At 35.8% G+C, this 24,845-nt stretch overlaps 1 protein-coding gene across 2 annotated transcripts in view; it reads right to left on the bottom strand.

Moving 5' to 3' along the window:
• Positions 1-24,845, bottom strand: part of LOC101893448 (dnaJ homolog subfamily C member 7) — a 95,187-nt gene that overhangs the window by 63,151 nt on the left and 7,191 nt on the right. The window contains exon 1 of one of the 2 annotated variants that reach the window (XM_059130295.1): positions 7,664-7,965. The exons of the other annotated variant lie outside the window; for it this stretch is intronic. Within the exon in view, the coding sequence (XP_058986278.1) occupies positions 7,664-7,956 (293 nt within the window). The 5' untranslated portion in view covers positions 7,957-7,965. Of the gene's footprint in view, positions 1-7,663; positions 7,966-24,845 lie in introns of those variants that run through there. 2 annotated transcript variants of the gene reach the window in all.

Below are 24,845 nucleotides of genomic sequence, written 5' to 3'. Positions count from 1 at the left end.
TAGGAGGACTTCTTTAGAGAGGAAGTCGTAAAGAGGTCATCAAATACCTTCAGGTCTTTTCTGCACTAGACTGAAAGCCTGCAAGGTGTCTTCTACAAATTAAAGACATTTTATAGATCACCGTAATATAGGACTCTATAGATCAAAGATCTCCAGAAAAAAACTTAAATGGATAGTTGTAGGTCTTCTATAGAATACATGACCTTCTATAGATGGAAGACGCTAAAAATATATATTCTATAAGATGCCTTTAAACAGAGGTCCGCCATCGATAATATAGAGACAGTCAGTTTGAAACCCGTACAGAGACAGTCAAAGGACTTCCTAGAATAAGAACAATAACTTCAGGAGGTCTGCCATAATTGAGAGACCTTAAAAGGACGACCTTTAAAAGCTCTTTTATATATAGAGGAAAATTTCTGAGACTTTTTTCAAAGTTTTAGAGATCACGTTTGTTGATTTTCGAAAAAATATTCTTAAAATATCCAAATATGTTGAAGAAATGGCTTTTGAACAAATCTTTAAAATGTCCTTGAAAAATCTAAGATTATTGGTCCATAGATCCTAGATAGAAATACCCTCTTAATATCCTGGTCTAAAAAAAAAAAACATATTCTTAAAAAGTCCTCAGCCTTGAAAAATTGTTCTGTATATCGTTAAAAAGATTCATAAAATTTGTAGGTCTTCTAGTCCATAAAAAAATTTCCAAAAAAAATACATTCGGTGATCCCTGAAAATAGGACCTTAATAATCCCACAATATATACAGAATGAGGTGAAAAAAATGCAAGCAACTTGAGACTGCTTTCATTTCTAAGTCACTCGTCCGACAGTTGTTAAAATTATTCCAGTAACAGCTCATTATATTGTTAACAAGCGTACAAAAGCATTTTGGTGAGAATTTTCCAGAAAAAAAGTTATTCGTGATGGAATTCAAGCTTGGTAGTGCGATTTCTTTATATTTGGCTTTAAGACCACAAGTGGCTATCGTTAGAGCATTCCACCATTTAAATGTGTAAAAATCTTTTGTGTCTCGTACCATCGCTCGTTAGAGTGATACTGGTAGCGTAGCCCGACGTCAAGGAAGTGGACGGAAGAAAACAGCAACATCAGCAGAAATGGTTCGAAAAGAAGCGACTTGATCGTAACCAGCGTCGCAGTGGCCAAGAAATGGCTCGTGAGCTGAACATATCGCAATATTCCATTCGTCAAATAATGAAAAAATGAGTTCGGGGTAAATCCATTGAAATGTCAAAAAGTGCAAGAACTTACACCGCAACAGAAAGAAAAGAAGAATAGACTCAAAAGAGCTAAAGAGTTGCTTCGCTTGGCCGAAAACGGAGAACTGTCGAATTTGGTTTTCTACGATGAAATGATCGTGTTCACATGCCAAAGAGGTCAGCTGAAAATGTGCACCTTCGGTTGGCCACCAGAACTAAAGCGCCAGCCATGGTGATGGTGTGGACCCCCATAACAGCCGATGGTCGACCGTGGCATCAGAATAAATGCCGAATATTATTGCGAAAATATTCTGGAGGGTGTATTAAAGCCTTGGACATGCAAGCATTTTGGCCGCAGACCTTGGACATTCCAACTGGACTCAGCACCATCGCACTCAAGAATGGTTACAAAATGAGGTTCCTCGCTTCATTTCCAGCGCACAATGGCCACCAATATCTCCGGATACCAATCCGTTGGACTATTGTGTTTGTTTGTATTTTGGAAAGCAAGGTTGGCACTAAAAAATAACAAAGTGTCGATCACCTCAAGCAAGCGCTTCGCAGGGAATGGGCCAAAATACCACAGAGCAAAATTCGGGCAGCGTGTGACGTTTTCATTGGCCGTTTGAAGGCCATAATTCCGGCCTATGGTGACTAATTCGAACAAATCTAAACTTATTCTAAAATGTGATGCTACTTCCGACATTTTTTGCTTTCATTTAATAAAATTTAAAAAAAAATGTAAAAATTGTGGCGTTTGACTTTGTTGCAGTTTTTTTTATCTCTCACACAGATACCATAAGTTATTTAAATATCAAATTTCAAGATTTCAGCCCTATACCTAATTTAATACTATTTAGTACTTATTAGCCACCTCTACATATGTATGCTACACAGAAACCCAATTACCAAATTTCAGAAATCTATTCACCCAATACGAAATTCTACCAAATATAGTACTATTTGGTACTTGAAGTACACATTCTCAAAACCTCTGGGGCCCAACCAACTAATCAACAGGGGCCCAATACAAAATTTCAGCATCATCCGTTCACCCTATACCATCCTGGTCTAAATTTAATACCATTTAGTACACATTTCGCACAGTTAGTACACATTTCCCAGACCACCTTGATATATCAAACTTACTTTCCAACCCAGATTCTCATTCTAAATTTTAGGTATTTAGCTCTGTCCTTTCACATAATAACAAATGATGCCATTTTGGAACTTCTCGTAAACTTAATGTTGGGATTTCCAAAAACCCTTTGAAAAAAAATATCCTGCACTCTTATCAGTAACTCATTCCAAATTTCAGAATTCTAGCTCACTTCGTTTGTACAATCCAAAGTATTCAAATTTTAGTATATTTTAGTACTTGTTGTACCATTTTACTTCGAATTTTCAAAAATCCAGCCTTATCACACACCCACCGCACCCAGACTAACCCTCGTGCAAAATTTCAAGATTCTAGCTCCAGCCTTTTAATCCGGGAGTACAGGAACGGGAATTTTTATAAAAATTTTTTTTTAAGACTCATGAATTACTTACAAATGTTTTTTATACACCACAGCCCATCGTGTAAAGAAACGTTTCTAGTTTATATAGTAAGGCTTTTTTAAATTGTTTCAACTGTTGTGAGCGCCTAGAAGTATACTATAAAAATGCTAAGGATAAAATGTTAAAAAGTCACTTTTCATATGACTCCCCCATTATGTTTAAACTGGCCTTCAGAATGGAGTTCCGTATTACAAGTCTAAATAATTACATTTTGGGTGGAACACAAACTGATACTCAATTATATCTATAGGCCTAGGATATCTTCTATAGTGCACTTGTTACCTTATCGATTACCAGAATTAAGTTGGGAATACATACCTGTAAATAAAGAAAAATAAATAAATTAATAACAACGTTTTATTTAAAAATATTATAAAAACATTTAAAGGCAAAGACCTCTGATCGACATCGCAGTTCTTTGACTCTACACAATTATGTATTTATATTAGAAATTGAATAAATTTCAATTAGCATTGCCAAAGGCTGTCATAAAGAGAAACAAAGTGCTTTATTCATTTATTAACGAATGTCACCATGCAGCAGCAACACATCGCATAATACCCATTCGATACCACAACACCACAAATATCAATTATAAATCCCGGTGATTATATCAACACCCCAATAAGTGCACCTACCCCGCCAGCCACATTCGAAACGGGCAATGGAAACTAGGCGGTCGCTTAAGAGGCAAGCTGCAACGAATTCACCATGCAAGCCAAGCCAAGCTAGCGCCCAGCCAGCCAACCTGTCACCAATTACCAATTGCATAAAAAAACTTTCCATAAGTCAATTGAAGACCGGCAGGAAGATGAAAAAAAAAAAACAGATTATCGATACAAAAAGAAAGTAAAAAAACTACAATTGACCACAACAACAGAGCAAAACAAAACGAATGACTGAATATATAAACGGAGGATGGATGCAGCCAGCCACTCTATGCTCAGATGAAAATTAACAACAGTCATGAACATTCCGTGATGCTGAATGGAGGATATCCTCTGGCCCGGGGATAAGATGGCGAAGCAAATGAAGATAGAGAGTAGAAATTGATACATTTCTATTAGTTTTAAATGCCGGGTGTTGCAGCCAACCAAACAAAAGAAAGAAAATGAAAAATAAAAAAATGTCCCGCCCCACGACAAAACCACTGATGGTGACATTTACATAATTGTTGCAACTTTGTCATTCAACCCAAGAGCGTGGTGGCAAGGAAAACTAAACTAAAACGAACCGATGGTGAGCTGAGAGCCATATTCCATTTTTTGCCATACAATGTGAATCATTTTTGCTAGCCTAGAGGGGAATGGATGCACTACAGCCCGTATAGGAAATAGATGGACATAGTTGTTATTCATTTTTTGTGTTTTTATCGAAAAATCGCCTCAAGGAAAATTTGAATTTTTTTTAACACATGTGAACCATGGTCAATGGATATTCCATATAACAACAGAGATATAGGAAAAATAGCTTCAAGGGAAGCATTTAAATAATATTTGTAGAAACTTGTAAAAACATGTGATAATTACTTTCATCAAGTTTCCCGTAAAGAAGTTTGGAGAATCAGGTAAAGGTGATAAAATATCAATAGCAGTAATATTCGATATATCCGATAGTTAAGATGAAAAATATCGGTATTATCGACACTTTCGGTGAGTTTACCTGCAATAGGTCTTCAATCTACAGATGTCTCTTAAAATACATGTCCTTAATGATACATATAGCACAGACACAAACTACCCCGATTATACTCTAGATCCGAAAGGGTTAAGGTCATAAAGAGTTATAGCAATTTTAATTATTTTTGAAAAATATAAAACCAAGCAGATTAGGTAAAACTTAAAAAAATACAAAAGATGGCACTTAATCTGCAACAAATTAATCTATTCAAGGACCAAGAGGCCGATAATCGTGGATTAAAAAAATAAAAAATTAAATATTTATAAAGGAATTATAACTCAGAATTTTTATGAAAAAAAAGTTAACAACTATCTGAAAAAACAAGCACTAATTATTAAAGAATAATTTTTCAAATAATAAAGCCATGAAACAAAAAAAATATATTTTTTTCAAGTGACTATCAGAGTCACCAAAATTCGACGTTCAACTATTCTGAGTGAGATGAACAATTTGCAACCAACTTCAGACTGCTGTCATTTCTAAGTCACTCGTCCGACAGCTGTTAAAATTATTACAGCTACAGCTCATTATATTGTTTACAAGCGTACAAAAGCATTTTGGTGAGAACTTTCCAAGAAAAAGTTATTCGTGATGGAATTCAAGCGTGATAGTGTGATTTCTTTATATTTGGCTGGAAATCCACAAGTGGCTATCGTTAGAGCATTCCAGCATTTAAATGTGAATAAATATTTGGGTGACGTACCATCGCTCATTATCGTGATACTGGTAGCGTAGTCCGACGTCAAGGAAGTGGACCGAATAAAACAGCAACATCAGCAGAAATGGTTGAAAAAATAAAGAAGCGACTTCATCGAAACCCGCCAAATGTTGAAAAATGAGCTCGGGGTAAAGCCGTTGAAATTCCAAAAAGTGCAAGAACTTACACCGCAACAGAAAGGAAAAAGACTCAAAAGATCTAAAGAGTTGCTTCGCTTGGCTGAAAGTGGTGAACTGGGAACGAATTTGGGTTTCTCCGATGAGAAAACATTCGTTGTCTAGCAGTTTCTAAACAAACAAAATTATTCTGTTTACTTGCCAAAGAGGTCAGCTGAAAGTGTGCACCTTCGCTTGGCCACCAGAACTCAAGCGCCGGCCATGGTAATGGTGTGGGCCGCCATAACAGCCGATGGTCGCTCTCCGCTCGTATTAATTAACCGTGGCATCAGAATAAATGCCGAATATTATCGCGAAAATATTCTGGAGGGCAAAATACCGCAGGGCGTCATTCGTGCAGCGTGTGACGGTTGCATTGGCGGTTTGAAGGCCATAATTCGTGCCAAATGTGACCAATTCGAACAAATCTAAACTTTTCTTAAGAACTCATGAACTTTTTACCAATATTTTTTCAACGACTCATGGATTTTAAGAAATATCTTTTAAGGGAGCTAACAAATATGGATTTTTTAGGAAAAAAAATTGCAAGAACTATAAAAAACAAACCTGGATTTTTAAGAATTATTTACGAATAACTATGAATTTTTATGTAAGTATATATAAATTTTTTTGTAATAATTAATTTTTTAAAAATATTTTTTCATGGAATCTTTCTCTCTTAGATCTTTAATCTAGGTACATCGTAATATTATTATAAAACTTAGAACGAGTTCTGAGATGGGTAATATCGGTCCACTCCTCCTGGTACATCCCCCATAAAAAGTCGAAAAAAATATTTTATTGCCCAAAAATAGAAAGGACAATCCGATTTTGCTTCAGCTTTGCAAATCCTAATATTTACATCAGTACTAGGTCAGGTGAGAAAATGGAGAATATCGGTCCACTCCATCAAGTACATCCCCCACAAAGAGTCAAATTTTTTAAATAAATATATCTTTTATAAAATATGATGCAAGAGTCCGATTGTCTTCAAATTACACACATCACAATATTTTCTTAACCTAAGGTTTGATGTGAAGATGGAATATATCGGTCCACTACTTCTGGTACCTCCCCCACAAGGGTCAACATTTTCAATATCCACGGAGCTCATAAAACGCGAAATTAACATCCAATTCCATGCAGACTTGGCATATTTCAATATTCTATCAGCACAAGATCTGTAATAAAGATGGTAGAGATCGAACCTTTCTTTCTGGTACCTACCCCAAAAAGGGTTAAAGTTTTGAATAACCAAAACTATTATATAATCCGAAATAAGCATCAGGCATCTTCATATTTTACACATCCGATTATTTTTACTAACACAAGAAAAAAATTGGAATATCCATGAATCTCATAAAACGCGAAATTAACATCCGATTCCATTCAGACTTGGTACATCTCAATATTTCCATGAACACAAGATCTGTAAAAAAGATGGTGGAGATCGCACAATTTATTCTGGTACCTCCCCCACATAGGGATCAAGATTTTGAAAAACAAAACACTCAAAGAAAGCGAAAACTCTGTTGAAATTTCGCACATACAAACATTTTTGCTAACAAAAGATCTGTTGTGATGTTAATATATATCAGCGAACCCCTTCTGGTACCTCACCCACAAAGGGTCACAACTTGCCATATCAAATATTTCTGAGATGAATGTGGAATTTATGATTTCGCATAAGATTGGACATAAACTTTAGATTTTCTTGTATTTTTGCCCATACCAGTATTTTATCTGTATTAGATGAGGTATGAAAATGGAATACGTCGGTCGACTATATCTGGTACCCCGCTAAGATTTTTACATTTTGTAAAAATTATCACATATCTCATATAAAATGAAGAAAGTAACCAATATAGTCCAAGCCTGGCACGTCGCAATATTTATATCATATTTACGTAGATCCGATACGAAATGGACCATTCCTTTGGAAGCTGCTCCATAGAAAGTCAAACAATTGAATAACCATAATATATTTAAATAATCGAACATTGACTGAGTATGCATCTGTTGGCAAAACCGATTGATACTTTTTAAATTGTTTAAAAAAAAAATTTTCCAGGCATATCGGAGCTATCCATCCTGTTTATGGATTTTTGAAGGTACTAAACGTGTATTTTAAAGAATATTTATTTGAGTACTTTCAGATCCACCAAACTTTCAAGGACTATGAGAGCCCCATTTAATATTTGAAGAATATTTATTACAAAATGTGAATTTTTGGGAATATTTTTTCAAGGTCTTTCACAGCCATCAGAACCGATTTTTTTCGGAAATAATCTTCATTTTTTAATTCGAATATGTTCCCTATCCAAAACTTACCATACAACCCTCTTGATATAAAAATTCTCATTACGAACACCATTATCCGATTGCTGATCAATGGAATCTGCCATTACTGGAGTAATGGCTTGACAACTGTTCCTTCTTGATTTCGTCTTTCGATTGCTCGTTTTGGAAGATGGGAAAATATTCTTACTCGGAAGTTGTCCACTAGGATAACGATAATATTCGCCGTGAATTGAGGTATTACCATCTGGCAACATATAACATCTGGTTTGTGAACTATTGTATCTAAAACCCGTGGCCAAATCATTCGGGCAATATGTTTTCATTTGAGATTAATTCGAACACACCAATAAAAATAAATGAATTTACGAATTGTGATTTTTGGATATAATTTAATTTTATTTTCAAGTTGATTGAAAAGGGAAATGTCAAAATTCAAAAAAAAAAAAAATAAAAATGTCATTTGATTTGTTTTTCTTTTATGGGAAGTATACCTCTTCTCTTATTCAACTATGGAATTCGGGATTCATCCTCATAAAAAATATGTTCCAGAACTGCAAGAATGCTAAAAATGTTACAAGATAACCGATTTTTCCTTTATGATTTCGAATAATATCACAAAACCAGTAGATTCTTGCAGGCTCTGGAACAGCAAAAATCACATGTCATTTTTGGAATGAAAACAAATATGAGTGCTTCATAATGGGGTCATATTAAAAATATAAAAAATCTTTTAATATTATTGAATAAAAGCAAAAAAATGTCGGAAATAGCATCAAATTTTAGAATAAGTTTAGATTTGTTCGAGTTGGTCACCTTTGACACGAATTATGGCCTTCAAACGGCCTATGAAACCGTCATACGCTGCCCGAATGTTGCTCTGCGGTATTTTGGACCCATTACGGCGAAACGCTTGCTTGAGGTGATCGACACTTTGGTATTTTTTAGTGCCAACTTTGCTTTCCAAAATACTCCATTCTTGGGTGGCGCGTGCTGGGTGCGATGGTGTTGAGTACTGAGTCCTGTTGGAATGTCCAAGGTATGCGGCCAAAATGTTTTCGTACCCAAGGCTTATAATACACCCTCCAGAATATTTTCGCGATAATATTCAGCATTTATTCTGATGCCACGGCCGATTAATAAAGCGGAGAGCGACCATCGGCTGTTATGGCGGTCCACACCATCACCATGGCCGGTGCTTGAGTTCTGGGGGCCAACCGAAAGTGCACATTTTCAGCTGATATATTTGGCAGGTAAACACGATCATTTTATTTGTTCGCAAACTACTGGACAACGAATGTTTTCTCATCGAAGAAAACCAAATTCGGCAGTTTACCACTTTCGGCCAAGCGAAGCAACTCTTTAACTCTTTTGAGTCTATTCTTCTGTTCCTCTCTGTTGCGGTGTAAGTTCTTGCACTTTTTGGAATTTCATCGAGCTCATTTTTCAATATTTGCCGAATGGAATATTGCGATATGTTCAGCTCACGAGCGATTTTTCGTCCACTGCGACGCGGTTTTCGATCAAGTCGCTTCTTTACTTTTCGAAGCATTTCTGCTGATGTTGCTGAAACTGCTGGACAACGAATGTTTTCTCATCATAGAAAACCAAATTCGGCAGTTCACCAATTTCGGCACAAGCGAAGCAACTCTTTAGCTCTTTTGAGTCTATTTTCTCTCTGTTGCGGTGTAAGTTCTTGCACTTTTTCGAATTTCCATGGCTTTACCCCGAGCTCATGTTTCAATATTTGCCGAATAGAATATTGCGATATGTTCAGCTCACGAGTCATTTTTCGGCTACTGCGACGCGGGTTTCGATCAAATCGCTTCGAACCATTTCTGCTGATGTTGCTGTTTTCTTCCGTCCACTTCCCTAACGTCGGTCTACGCTTCCAGTATCACAATGCGGTGGAGCGATGGTACACGATAGCCACTTGTGGTTTTCTAGCCAAATATAAAGAAATCACACCATCACGATTGACTTCCATCACGAATATGGTTTTTGACGCTTGTAAACAATATAATAGGCTGTCACTGGGATAATTTTAACAGCTTTCGGACGAGTAGCTTAGAAATGACAGCAGTTTGAACTTGGTTTCATTTTTTGCATCTCACCCTGTATATACAAAGGATTGTGGGGGGGGGGGGGGGGGGGGGATAAATCCTTCACAATGAAAAATTTCATATCAACATCTAAATGGAAAATTAAATTTTAAATGCTTTGTTCCAGAACCTGCAGAACCTGCAATTTAGCATCTGGCAATTGACTCAAGAAAAAAATTAAAAAAATGTAATCCTTTAAATCAAACGAACTATAGAATCGTATTGTCCTTGTAATTTCTTGTCATTGACAATAATGCCAATTACAATTTAATAAAATAATCCCTAGAATAATATTCGCACAATTTCCTTTAGTTTTTGTTTTTCGTTTTTTTGATTCAAATTGATTTCTCTCACTCTTGTCACAACCTGTCGTTCGATATTCTAATTTTGTCATTCGATTTACGTAAATAGCTCGGATGAAAACAAAAAATATTTCAAAGAATGCATAGCCAAAAATACATTGCTGCTGCTATTAATAAAACGTTTTCTTGGACGATTAAGAAAATTCACGCCAATAAACCAAAAACCAGAAACAAAAAAAAAGATCAAAGAGAGGGACGTATATCCGTTCAATGCAGAAATGAAATGATGAATGAATGACGAGCGGAAATCACGTTGTGGATTGGTGAAAAATCTACTTTAGAAGTTTGTAGAAGATATACCCAGAAATTTTATAGATCTGATTCTATAAAATAAATATTTTTTAAATTTGCAATTATAGTTTTGACAGATCATGAGAAAATTATATAAAAATTCACGTTTTTGTATATGATAGACCTAGAAAAAGCTATTCTTAAAAATCCACATTTGTTGTAACATTGATCCTTGAAAAATATTAATAAAATCCACGAATAAGTCATATAATAGACCAAAATAAAAGTTTTCAAATAAATCAACGTTGGCTGGCTCTGATAGACCATTTAAAACACCGAAAAAATCGCATTTAAGGCTCCGGAGCAGTTGAAAAAAATAAAAAAACAACTTTGAAAACCCTGAAAGAGCTAAGAAGAATATTCGTAAAAAAACAAATTTGGTGGGTAAGATGGGCACAGAAAAATTATGCGCATTAATCCACGTTTGGTGGTTAATAGACCTTGAAATGTTGAAAAAAAATAGTCTTTAAAATCAGTGGACCTGATAGCCCTTGCAATTTTTTTCTTAAAAATAAAATGTGTTTTGAGGATTTTATAATCATTAAAAAATTCCTTAAAATCCCACACATAGGATCTGAAAACTCTTATAGACCATGAAAAAAAACATTTTTAAAAATTCAGGAGTCCCTAAAATAGATATTCCCAAAAAAGCAAGTTTAGGAGCTCTGATAGACTTGAAAAAATATTCTTATAATACTCAGATTTAAAGGCTTTGATGTTCTTAAAAATACGTTCAAGTAAAAATGCTGTAAGTTCGGCCGGGACGAAATTTGGAACGAATTTGCAAATTTTCAAAAACAATAAAATCCTTTAAAAATTCTGTTAAAATCTTAAAGATATCGAATGTAGCTGTTATATTAGGGTCTATACGACGAAATGGCCCTGCATAGGTAACATTTGTCGCAGGCCATTACAATATTCAAAAGCGAAACTTAAAAAAATCGGTAATAATGTCGCTAAAATCATCAAAATACCGAATATCGGGAGGCTCTACGAAGACGTGGACTTGCACAGACAATTTTCTGTCTTAGGCCGTAGTGTCAATTACGCACTTCAAATACCAAATTTGAAATAAATCCGGTAAATAATGTCTCTGAAATCATCAAAATATCGAATATCGGGAGGTACCGTTATATGGGGGCTCTACGAAGACGTGGACCTGTACAGAAAATTTTCTGTCTTAGGCTGTAGTGTCCATTACGAACTTCAAATACCACATTTGAAACAATTCCGATGAAAAATGTCGCTAAAATCATTAAAATACCGAATATCGGGCATTATATGGGGGCTATACGAAGACGTGGACCGGCACAGACAATCTCCTGTCATAGGCTGTAACATCCATTACGAATATCAAATACCAAATTTGAAAGAATTTCGGTGAATAATGTCGCTAAAATCATCAAATATCGAATATCAGGAGGTACCATTATATGGGGGCTATAGCAAAACGTGGATCTACATGACCCATTTTCAATACGAAAAGTCCTGCAGACATAACATATATTTAAGTAAAATTTTATCAATCTACTTCAATTCGTTCGGAAGCTAGAGTGATTTCCACAGACGGACAGACGGATAGATCGCTAAATCGATACAGAATTTTATGATGATCTAGAATATATATACCTTGTGGGGTCTAAAATGTATATTTCGAGGTGTTACAAACGGAATCCATCCTATGGTGGATCGTCATACAATGCAAAAAAATCCAAATCGAGAAAAAATTCTCTTAAAATATCTACGCCTGAAAGTCATTGAAAAAAAGTTCAAAATTCCATGCTCAGTAGTCGTTGAAAGACTAATAGTCGTTGAAAAATATTCTTAAAACCCAAGGTCAATAATCCTTAAAAAATATAAAAAATCCACATTCGGTGGTTTTGAAAGACTTTGAGTAATATCTTAATAAAATAAACGATTAATGGCTTTGGAGAGCTTGAAAATGTCTTAAAAATTCTCAATTTGGTAGCTCTATGAAAAAATATATTTTGGCGATTGAAAAAATATTTAACCATTTATTTGACCCATTGTGAGGGAGGTACCAGAAGAAATGGTCCGATCTCTACCATCTTTTTAACAGATCATGTGTAGATGGAAATATTGAAATGTGCCTTATGAGCTTCATGGATATTCAAAATTTAGACCAGTTGAGGGGGAGATACCAGGAGTGGACCGATATATTCCATCTACAGACCAGACATTGGGTTAATAAAAATATAGGGATGTGTGAAATTTGAAGACAATCGGAGTCTTACATCACATTTTATAAACGTTATAATTTTTCAAAATTTTGACGCTTTGTGTTGGAGGTACTTGATGGAGTGGGCTAATATTGTCCATTTTCGCGCCTGTCTCAGCACTGATGCAAATAATAGGATTTGCAAAATTGGAGCAAAATAGGATTATACTTTCTCTTTCTGTGCAGAAAATTTTTTTTTAAATGTCGACCTTTTGTGGGGGAGGTACCAGTAGAAGTGGACCAATATTGCCCATCTTGATCTAAGTTTGATAATAATATTACGATTTACCAATTTTGGATCAACCTGGCGCACCAGCCAGGCAGACGGATGGATGGACATCGCTAGATCGACTCCAAATGTCCTGAAACGGATTTGGTCCAAAGAGACCTAAGGTCTAAAACCGTTATTTCGATGAGGCACATTTCGGCCGTATCAAATGACATATACCCTCCCTCTCTAGCCATATGGCTGAGGGTATAATAACATCCAGTAAATATTAATTTTAGCGTTATTTTGTCATTTTTATAAATCGTATATTTTTAGCAAAAGACTCCACTGTGCGATGTGAAAGCTCGTGTGGCTCATTTAGCTTCCTTGTTACCGTAGATGAAAGCCAGTCCCGTAATTTCTTGTTCGATTCAGACAATACCAAAAATATTAACTTGTTTTTATTTCTTTGTTCTCTTTATTTTTTCCCCAAAAAAAGAAAGCAACGAGACGACTTCTTGATTGACAGTAGATTACGAGAACAAAAAATAAAACTTGTTTTAACTAAATTTAGTTGAAAACAATATTAGGTCATAACAGAAATGGAGAGAATCATAAGAACAGACAACAATTTCTTCAACAGAACAGTTAACAAAAAAATAATAACAAAGTCGGCAACAAGCTGTCTCTGAAATCACCAAAACAGAGAATTTCGATGACTAATAACAGCTACAACAATGAATGGGGAAAACCCCTCCCTCATCTCATCTAATTAAAATTTTGTAATTACAATAAAAATATGGCAGGTGCTTCTTAATTACTATAACGGATCTATTTTTATAGACGAATATTTATATGGCTAATTTAGCGGGGAAAGATACACCTTCAAGGGAAACAAGATGATGTTCTAATATACAGGGTGATAAAAAAACACTGCAACAAAGTCAAACGCTAAATTTTTACATTTTCTTTTTTTTTTAATTTAATTGAATGAAAGCAAAACACGTCGGACATGGCATCAAATTTTAGAATAAGTTTAGATTTGTTCGAATTGTTCAGGTTTATGGCCTTCAAACGGCCAATGAAACCGTCACACGCTGCCCGAATGTTGCTCTGCGGTATCTTTGGCCCATTACCGGCGAAGCGCCTTCAAACGGCCAATGAAACCGTCACACGCTGCCCGAATGTTGCTCTGCGGTATCTTTGGCCCATTACCGGCGAAGCGCTTGCTTGAGGTGATCGACACTTTGGTATTTTTTAGTGCCAACCTTGCTTTCCAAAATACTCCACACATAATAGTCCAACGGATTGGTATCCGGAGATTTTGGTGGTCATTGTGTGCTGGAATGAAGCGATGAACCTCATTTTGTAACCATTCTTAGGTGGCGCGTGCACTATCGCACTGGTGCTGAGTTCTGTTGGAATGTCCAAGGACTGCGGCCTTAAAACACCCTCCAGAATATTTTCGCAATAATATTCGGCATTTATTCTGATGCCACAGTCGATTAATACGAGCGGAGAGCTACCATTGGCTGTTATGGCGGCCCACACCATCACCATGCCCGGTGCTTGGGTTCTGGTGGCCAACCGAAGGTGCACATTTTCAGCCGACCTCTTTGGCATTTTGTTTGTTTACAAACTGCTGGACAACAAATTTTTTCTCATCGGAGAAAACCAAATTCGGCAGTTTACCACCTTTGGTCAAGCGAAGCAACTCTTTAGCTCTTTTGAGTCTATTTTCTTTCTGTTGCGGTGCAAGTTCTTGCACTTGTTCGAATTTCAATGGCTTTACTCCGAACTCATTTTTCAATATTTTCCGAATGGAATATTGCGATATCTTCAGCTCACGAGCCATATTTCGGCCAATGCGACGCGTGTTTTGAATAAGTCGCTTCCTTATTTTTTTTTTCGAAAAATTTTCTGCTGGTGTTGCTGTTTTCTTCCGTCCACTTCCACTTCCTTGACGTCGGGCTACGCTATCAGTATCACAGAGGCGTGGATTTTTAAACAAATTTTCAAACAACCATCCTTCAGCTACAGAGGCGTGGATTTTTAAACAATTTTTCAAACAACCATCCTTCAGCTACAGAGGCGTGGATTTTTAAACAATTTTTCAAAAAACCATCCTTAAGCTACTAAGGCGTGGATTTTTAAACAATTTTTCAAAAAACCATCCTTCAGCTACAGAGGCGTGGATTTTTAAACCATTTTTCAAAAAACCATCCTTTAGCTACAGAGGCGTGGATTTTTAAACAATTTTTCAAACAACCATCCTTCAGCTACAGAGGCGTGGATTTTTAAAGAATTTTTCAAAAAACCATCCTTCAGCTACAGAGGCGTGGATTTTTAAAGAATTTTTCCAAAAACCATCCTTCAGCTACAGAGGCGTGGATTTTTAAAGCATTTTTCAAAAAAACCATCCTTCAGCTACAGAGGCGTGGATTTTTAAAGAATTTTTCAAACAACCATCCTTCAGCTACAGAGGCATGGATTTTTAAACAATTTTTCAAACAACCATCCTTCAGCTACAGAGGCGTGGATTTTTAAACAATTTTTCAAACAACCATCCTTCAGCTACAGAGGCGTGGATTTTTAACGAATTTTTCAAACAACCATCCTTCAGCTACAGAGGCGTGGATTTTTAAAGATTTTCGAGTAAAATTTCTTTCAATTTTTAAATGCCAAATAAATAATCCAAATTTCTTCACCTTCTCTCGAATTCAGACATGTCTTTCATTGCAAAGCCCACACGGAATTGGATTTTCCTTCCAAAATCAAAAGTTTCTCAAAGTCCAATTACATCTTGACACTTTATTTAACTTTGTTACTTTTCAACTTCGTCACCTCTCCGCCAAACCATGAAAGTACAACAACCTCCGACCAACCACTGCCAACCAACCAAACTTCTTTTCTGAAGTTTTTTTTTTTTTCAAATCAAGTTTCAAATGACTTTGGCTCACGATTTAGGTTTAAATTCAAGGTCGTTTCTTCTTTGCAACAATTTGCAAATTTGTCTATTCAACAACAAAAAAAACTAGTCTTGTTGTGTTTTTGCGGCAACAGAAGTAAATGTCAAAATAAAACACTTCACTCCGTTGTACTTAGAGTGTGGGAGATGGCGTGGTGAGTGAGTGCAGGCAATATAAGTCATTGGGTTGTTGGCTGAGTTCGAAATAAAAAAAAATAACCCACAAAACTAAGATTGATGATGGCCGCGCAGAGGTTGATGGCGTAATACTTTTGTTTTGTTGTATTCGAAAAAAGAAAAACGAAAAGTGGCCTAAACAACGCAGGGTCAACGTTCGTTAATGATATTTGGGATTGGTGATTCAAAACTTATACTATTGGAGGTTTCCGGCTTTTTACTGTCATTATGCCCTTGGATGTTGTGAAACAAATCGCTTGTGTTTTTCTGGAAATTAAGTATTTAGTTTCTTAATAAAATGAAAGAAAAAAACTTCTTTCTTTGAAAGAAAATCACACTAGTATTCATTAAAAAAAATATTTTAGTACAATATACCAGTCTACTGATCCTGAAATGAACTCCAGATTGTGGTTCTATAGTCCTTGAAAATATTCACAGAAAACTCGTTATTATACTTTTGAAAATACAAGGCGATTACAACCCTGATAAATTGAGATAAATTCTGAAACTATTTACAGTCCACGAATCCTTGAAGAAAGGAACATGAAAAAATGGGCCCATACGAAGACGTGTAATAGATATACCAGACCGAGTTTCACCAAATGGTAAAAATCGGTTAAATATGAAAAAAGCTATTCGTTTTGGGCTGATATTATGTATTTGACAATAACCGTAAAATCGGATGAAGATGTATATCGAAGTTATATAAAAATCTGAACTGATTTCGATAAAATCTGGCAGAGGTATTTCCGAGCAGTATATGATGCGTAGTATCAAATATCATTGTTGTGGAGTGCATACTATGAATGTGAGGGACATTAACACCAAATCTGATGAAACATATATATGGGAGCTACAGCTATATACCTGAATTATGTCGGAAGTGCCATATATTGTTTGGAAAATTTCATCTCAATCAGATCATAAATGCAACCTTCATTTTGTTCACAAAAATACATGGACGGGCGGACAGGGAGACTGACAAGCATAAATCGACTCAAAGGTGATTCTATGAAGATCCTTAAAATTACAGGGTGAGATGAAAAAACTACACAGACTGCTGTCATTTCTAAGCCACTTGTCCGACGGCGGTTAAAATTATTCCACTGACAGCTCATTATATTGTTTACAAGTGTTCAAAAGTATTTTGGTGAGATTTTTCCAGAAAAAAAAAAAGTTATTCGTGATGGCATTCAAGCGTGATAGTGTGATTTCTTTATATTTGGCTGGAAAACCACATGTGGCTATCGTTAGAGCACTCCAGCATTTAAATGTGAATAAATCATTCGTGTCTCGTACCATCGCTCGTTACCTTGATACTGGTAGCGTAGCCCGACGTCAAGGAAGTGGACGGAAGAAAACAGCAACATCAAGCAGAAATGGTTCGAAAAGTAAAGAAGCGACTTGATCGAAACCCACGTCGCAGTGGCTCGTGAGCTGAACATATCAGCAAATATTGAAAAATGAGCTCGGGGTAAAGCCATTGAAATTGCAAAAAGTGCAAGAACTTACACCGCAACAGAAAGAAAATAGACTCAAAAGAGCTAAAGAGTTGCTTCGCTTGGCCGAAAAAGTGGTGAACTGGCGATTTTTTTTTTTTTGGTTTTCTCCATTGAGAAAACTTTCGTTGTCCAGCAGTTGCTAAACAAAAAAATGATCGTGTTTACTTGCCAAAGAGGTAAGCGAGAATGTGCACCTTTGGTTGGCCGCCATAACAGCTGATGGTCGCTCTCCGTTCGTATTAATCGACCGTGCCATCAGAAAAAATGCCGAATATTATCGCGAAAATATTCTGGTTGGTGTATTAAAGCCTTGGGCACGCAAACTTTTTGGCCGCAGACCTTGGACATTGTGAGGTTCCTTGCTTCATCTCCAGCGCACAATGGCCACCAAAATCTCCGGATACCAATCCGTTGGACTATTGTGTTTGTCTGTATTTTGGAAAGCAAGGTTGGCAATAAAAAATACAAAAGTATTGATCACCTCAAGCAAGCGCTTCGCTGGGAATTTATATCCAATTTTATGCGAAATCAGAAACCATTTTCATCTCAGGTGTCTGTTTGAGAGAAATATTTAGATATAGCACGTTATGAGGAATCGCTGACTTTTTTCGCAAGTTATGACATATAAAAGTATTGAAAATTGCGACCCTTTTGGGTGAGGTACCAGAAAGGGCTGGCAGACATATATCATCTTCACAACAGATCTTGTGTTAGCAAAAATGTTTTATATGCGAATTTTGAAGAGAGTTGGATGCTTATTTCTGTTCCAAAATCTTGTTAGAGGTACCAGAAGAAATGGTCCGACCTCTACCATCTTTAAAACAGATCTTGTGTTGATGGAAATATTGTGATGTACCAAGTCTGAAAGCCCGTGAAGATAAATTTTAAAATATAAATGCAAAGACACAAATCGCTTGTATTTTGTGTTGGTGCGCAAGGGGTTAATTGAAAAATAGTTTTTTTAATATTAACGATTTTTACCATTTTTTTCTTTTTGGATAAATCAACGTATTTTTAAATTAATTTAAATTAAATTGATTAATTAAATTAATTTAACAGGAAAATGACACAATTGCCCGACGAGGAAGTACTCCTCGAGACCTTTCATTTAAGACCCGCCTCAATGACGCAGCTAGCATAGTTTTTGTGCAATTCAGCATTTTCCATGCAGTTTTCCTACTGCCAACGCCTCTCTTGTTATTCGTCCTCGTCGGGAAATTGTGTCATTTTCCTGTTAAATTAATTTAATTAATTAATTTAATTTAATTTAAAAATACGTTGATTTATCCAAAAAAAAAAATGGTAAAAATCATTAATATTAAAAAAACTATTTTTTTAATTAACCCCTTGCGCACCAACACAAAATACAAGTGATTTGTGTCGTTGCATTTATATTTTAAAATTTATCTTCACGGGCATCAAGTCTGAATGGAATCGGATGTTAATTTCTCTTGTGTATTGTGGCACCTGTCCTAGCGCTGATGGAAATATTAAGTTGGGTCAAAATCGGATTATGCTTTCTTTTTCTGTGCAGTAAATTATTTTCTTTGAAAATGTCGACCTTTTGTGGGGGAGGTACTAGAAGGAGTGGACCGATATTGCCCATCTGCGAATTCGATCTAGGTTTACTAATAATATTACGATATACCAAGTTTGGACCACTCCCTTCGAGAGTTATCGTGTGCACCAGCTAGACAGACAGATGGACGTGCATCGCAAGATCGACTCCAAATGTCCTGACATGGCTTTGGTCCAAAAAGACCTACCTGGGATCTAAAATTGTTATTTTGATGAGGCACGTTTTGGACGTATCAATTGTTTTATTCGTTCTTTAGCCATATGGCGTAGGGTATAAAAATCCACAAATCTGTTGTCGACCCTTTTTTTTTTGAAAGCTCAAGACTCTTTTGGCTATCGAAAAAAATTTAAAATACTTTAAATTTTTAAATACTAAAAATTTTGTTTTATTTATTTAATTTATTTTTTATCTATTTTATTACTTATTTATTTATTTATGTTTACGTTGTTACTTTCTTTGTTGAAATATTTTTCTTTTAATTATAAAATTAACCCGGAACAGCTACCATAATTGGATAGCAAGAAAAATATTTCAATTAAAAGCAAACAAATACAAACAATTTTTTTTTTTTTTTTTTTTTTTTTTGACTTTAAGCCAAAATAATATCGCCAAATCTATGGAGTGTGCAAAACCACACGAATTAAATTGTAAATAGTATCTGGATAATTTCCACACTTAAATGAGTTTTTCTTTGTTTCTGTTGTTGTTCCATTCACTCAGTTTTTTTTTTGTTTTGCCAAGAAATTCCAAGGAAAACTGCACACCGTATAACTCAATCATTCATTCACTCACTAAATACTTGCTTGTGTGTGTGTGGTTGGTTTTGTCAATAAATAAAAACAAATAGAAAACGTTTGCAAAATATAAATAAAGACAACCAACTGAGTGAGAAAATCAAAATAACAAACTTGTGTTTTTGTATTTTTTTTGCAATATTTTTTTTGTTTTATTTATTTGTTGTTGTTATTTTATTTCGTGGAAATAAAAAAAACAAGTTTAGAAATTTCAGAGATAAGCGACAAAAAAATTTTAAGAGATCCGCAATATGCAATCCTATGGAGGTCAATCAAGTCCAAGCTCCAAATTAGTAGCAGAGACCATGACCTAATTAGGATGAAACAAATTTACCGAAATCAAATTTTCTAAAACCCAAACAAGTAAAAGCTCCACAAAATAATCCCTTTTTATACCTCCAGCCATATGGCTAGAGAGGGCATAGATCATATTATATGGCTAAAACGTGCCTCATAGAAATAAAGGTTTTAGGCCCTAGGTCTCTTTGGACCAAATCCGTTTTAGGACATTTGTCTGTCTGTCTGGCTGGCTAGGTCGCACGATAACTCTCGAAAGGAGTATCCCATTTGGTCCAAACTTGGTACATCATAATATTATTGTCAAACTTAGATCGAGTTCGTAGATGGGCAATATATCGGTCCAATCCTGGTACCTCCCCCGCTAAAGGTCGAAATTTTCAAAAAAAAAAAACTGCAGAAAGACAAGCGATTATCCGATTTTGCTCCAACTTTGCAAATCCTAATATTTGCATCAATGATAGGTCCGGTGCGAAAATGGATAATATTGGTCCACTCCATTAAGTACCTTTCCCACAAAGGGTCAAAATTTTGAATAACAAAAGCGATTATAAAATCCGAACTAAGCATCCTATTATCTTCATATTTCACACATTCCATTATTTCTGCCAACAAAGGTTTTCTGTGAAGATGGGATGTATCGGCCTACTCCTTCTGGGATCTCTCCCACAAAGGGTCAAAATTTTGAATATTCATGAAGCCCAAAAAAGCCGAAAACAAGATCCGCTGATAATATGGCATATATATCGGTCCACTCCATAAAACTCGTAAAACGCGAAATAGGCATCCGATTATTTTCATATTTCACACATTCTATTCTTTCTGCCAACACAATATCTTCTGTGAAGATGGGATGTATCGGACTACTCCTTTTGGGACCTCTCCCACAAAGGGTTAAAATTTTGAATATTCATGAAGCTCATAAAAGCCGAAATTAACATTCGATTCCATTCAGACGTGCTACATCTCTATATTCCTATGAACACACGATCTGTTATAAATATGGAAGAGATCGGACCATTCCTTCAAATATAACCCCCCCCCCCCCCCTAAACAAAGGGTCAAAATTTTGAATAACACAACCAATTATAAAATCCGAACTAAGCATCCGGTTACCCTAAATATTTCACATATCAGATTATTTCTACCAACACAAGATCTTCTGTGAAGATGGGATATATCGGTCGACTCCTTCTGGTACCTGCCCTGCACAAAGGGTCAAAATTTTGAATATTCATGAAACTCATAAAAGCCGAAATTAACTTCCGATTCCATTCAGACGTGGCACATCTCTATATTCCTATCAACACAAGATCTGTTATAAATATGTTAGAGATCGGACAATTCCTTCTGATACCACCCCCACAAAGGGTCAACATTTTGAATAACCAAAACTATTATAAAATCCGAAATAAGCATCCGGTTACCCTAAATATTTCACACATCAGATTATTTCTACTAACACAAGGTCTGCTTTGAAGATGGAATATATAGGTCAAAGCCTTCTGGTACCCTCAGCCAAAAAGGGTCGAAATTTTCAATATTTTTTTGTCAAAACTTGCGAAACAATTCTGCGATTCTTTACAAATTGTTATATCCAAATATTTCTCTCAGCCAGAAACCTGAGATGAATGTGGAATTTATGATTTCGCATAAAATTGGATATAAATGTTCGATCTTCTTGAAATATTTTTATCTGAATTAGATGAAAAGAGAAAAAAGAAAGATGTGAAAATAGAATGCTTCGGTCGACTATATCTGGTACCTCACACACATTTCATATAAAGGAAAGAAAATAGTCGATATAATCCAAACCTGGCACGTAGCAACATTTATATCATTTTTTTGTTTAGGTCCGATACGAAATGGACAATATTGGCGCATTCTTGCGGAAACTACTCCATAGAGGGCCAACAATATGAATAATCGTAACAGAAGTCAAAATATATTTAAATAATCGAACATTGGCTGTGTCCTGCTTTTATTCCCCACTTTTAATTTTTCTCGAACCGGAAGGAAGTATTTAATTATAGAAGGAAAACCCCCCAAAAAACAACATTTTTTTCCACCAGAAAAAACGTCATTACCTTGGGCCAACCCGCCTACGCATACACAATTCTTGTTCAATAAAAAATTTGTTATCGATGCCCTGGCCTCTCCCCCAAAGTGTATCAAACTTTTCGTAACAAAGTTCACAGCAATACCTGGGGGTAAATACCCAAACTAAATAAAACGTACAAGTTGTAAACATTTTACCCACCCCCCTCTTCCCCCTCACTTGTTGGTTTTCAATATGTATTTGTAATTTTGTAATCTATTATCACATTACACGATAGCAACAATATTGCATTCCTCCTCGCCAGTTTTGTTTTTCGTTATTTCGATTGTGAAATCCAAAGTGCGAAGAATCGATAAATGAAACCATTTGATTTGAGGTGAAACTTATTTCTTTGTTCATTTGGGGATACAATAACTAGATTTTTGAATTGAGTAGAGTTCGAGCGATTTGTTGCATGATTTTTACAACATTATTTTGAAAAAAAAAACTTCCCTTGCAGTTGGAAGCTCTGTTAATTAACTATTGTCAGGAAAGTTCTGTCCTGTCGTTCCGAATAATAGCACCTTTAAAGATTTCAAAAAAAAAAAAAAAAAACTAGGAATCAACAACTTATCTCTTGAGTTGAATATCTTTCCAGTGGCACTTTTTTATTGTTCGGAAATACTTATTAACTTTATTTTGGCTAAATGTCAATTGAAAAACATCAGTGTTTTATTTTTATAATTTTGATTTTTATTTTCCGATATTTCGACTGTCTTCGACAGTCATCTTCAGGGAAATTTTTTTTTTTGAGAAAAGCAACAGCCTTGTTTCACCGTCTATACTAAAACTAATAGAAATAGCAAACACCTGCAACACTTTACGTCTTCAAATATTGAATTTGCCATAAAGCATTAAATCAGGGAGTTGTCAGATCAGTTTAGGAAAGCATGTCATGTCAAATCCCATGATAGTTAAAGAGTTGCATCAAAAATCTTTTATATAGCCTTCTTCCATTTTATTGTCAGTTTAATCGACCCACTGAAGCGGCTATTCGAGCTATTGTGCCTTAATATGCAAAAGGATTTTGGTAAGAGGCCTTTTAAAATTCAAGAAAATAAGACGAAATATCACCACAACGCAGAATTTTTCATTTGGTTTTTGTTGTTGTAGCAGCTCATACATCTGTGTTCGTTCGGTTTCCATTTTCTGACTCAGTTCAATCAGGTTCTGCCTCTAAGTCCAGTCTCAAAAAGGATGCAACCTGTATGGGTTGTGTCCATAACGAGACTGGAGTTAGGTGAGTAGGCTTGGCTGGGCAGCGAAATAGGTGCAGCGTGTCATGTGGGCCTGTGCCACATGCTGGGCAGATATTCTACACGTCGCCGTTAATCCGGGCCCAGTAGGAATTTAGGCGGCTGCACCATCCGGATCGTAATTGAGCCAAGACTACTCGGGTTTGTCGGGGCAGCTCTCGTTCTTTAGCTGCGACGGGAGGGGGATGGTCTCCTAGCACAGTATTCACTCTATATCCTTCAATATCTTCTGAGACCGCATTACAGTGAATACTATTCAGTCCCGCTTGATAGGCCTGTTGATCTAGATGCTCACTCTTATACCTCTGTACCTCTCGCTCTAGATCATGAATGTCTTTCCTAACGTGCCTGGGCGGAGGTTGCCTATCCACAAGATGGTGATTTGGATGGCTTTGTCTATAACACCCAAGCAGGTATTGCATTTTGTTATGCTGTCGAACCGGTGGTAGTTGGTCGAAGGTCCACTTTTTTACCGAAAAATTGTGTTCAGTGACGAAGTTCTTTTTTGGCTCAATGAGTACGTAAATAAACAGAATTGTCAATTTGGAACAAAGGTCAACCCGAAGCATTGAAAATCATACCACGGTATCCACAAACCATTTGAGGTGCAGTCGCCTTTGCAATAATCCTCAGTCTAAATTTAGATTTCATGAATGTTTTCGATTTTTATGCGTTTTTGAAATTTTTTTTCATAGCTTTTAAAAAATTTACAAAGCCATGACCACATATTTATACCCTACACCACAAGGTGGTCAGGGTATTATGTCTTTGTGCATTTGTTTGTAACAGGCAAAAGGAAACGAGATAGACCCATAGTTCCTTTTGATGGTCTGCATAGAATCACATTCTGAGTCGACTTATGTATGTCCTTCCGTCCAAGGACGAACTCTATTGAAATTGGAGATAATCGGTCAAAATTTAGATATAGCTCCCATATATATCTTCGTCCGATTTGCCTTTTATTGTGCAACAAACGTAATAAGCCCGAATAGTATGGAATACAACCAAATTAGGCCTGAAAATAAGTATGCCAAATTTGATCGAAATCGGTTCAGATATAGCTATATCTCCCATATACTATATTGTTCATTCGATTTGTTATTTTTGTCCACCGCAGCCGTAATATGCACTCTGTAACAACAATATTTGGGGAAATATATCAAATACAGCTCAGAAATACATTTGTTAAATTTTATCGAAATCGGTTCGATATTTGGATTTATCTCCCATATATAACTTCGTCCGATTTACCTATTATTGTGCACCAAACGTCTAATATTTGCCCAAATAGGATGAAATTTGGCACTTACGACCGAATTGAATCTAGAAGCTAGCATGTTAA

This window comes from Musca domestica, unplaced genomic scaffold, assembly GCF_030504385.1.
Source record: "Musca domestica strain aabys unplaced genomic scaffold, Musca_domestica.polishedcontigs.V.1.1 72, whole genome shotgun sequence".
Lineage (NCBI taxonomy): Eukaryota > Metazoa > Arthropoda > Insecta > Diptera > Muscidae > Musca > Musca domestica.
This window is presented reverse-complemented; position numbering and strand designations above follow the sequence as displayed.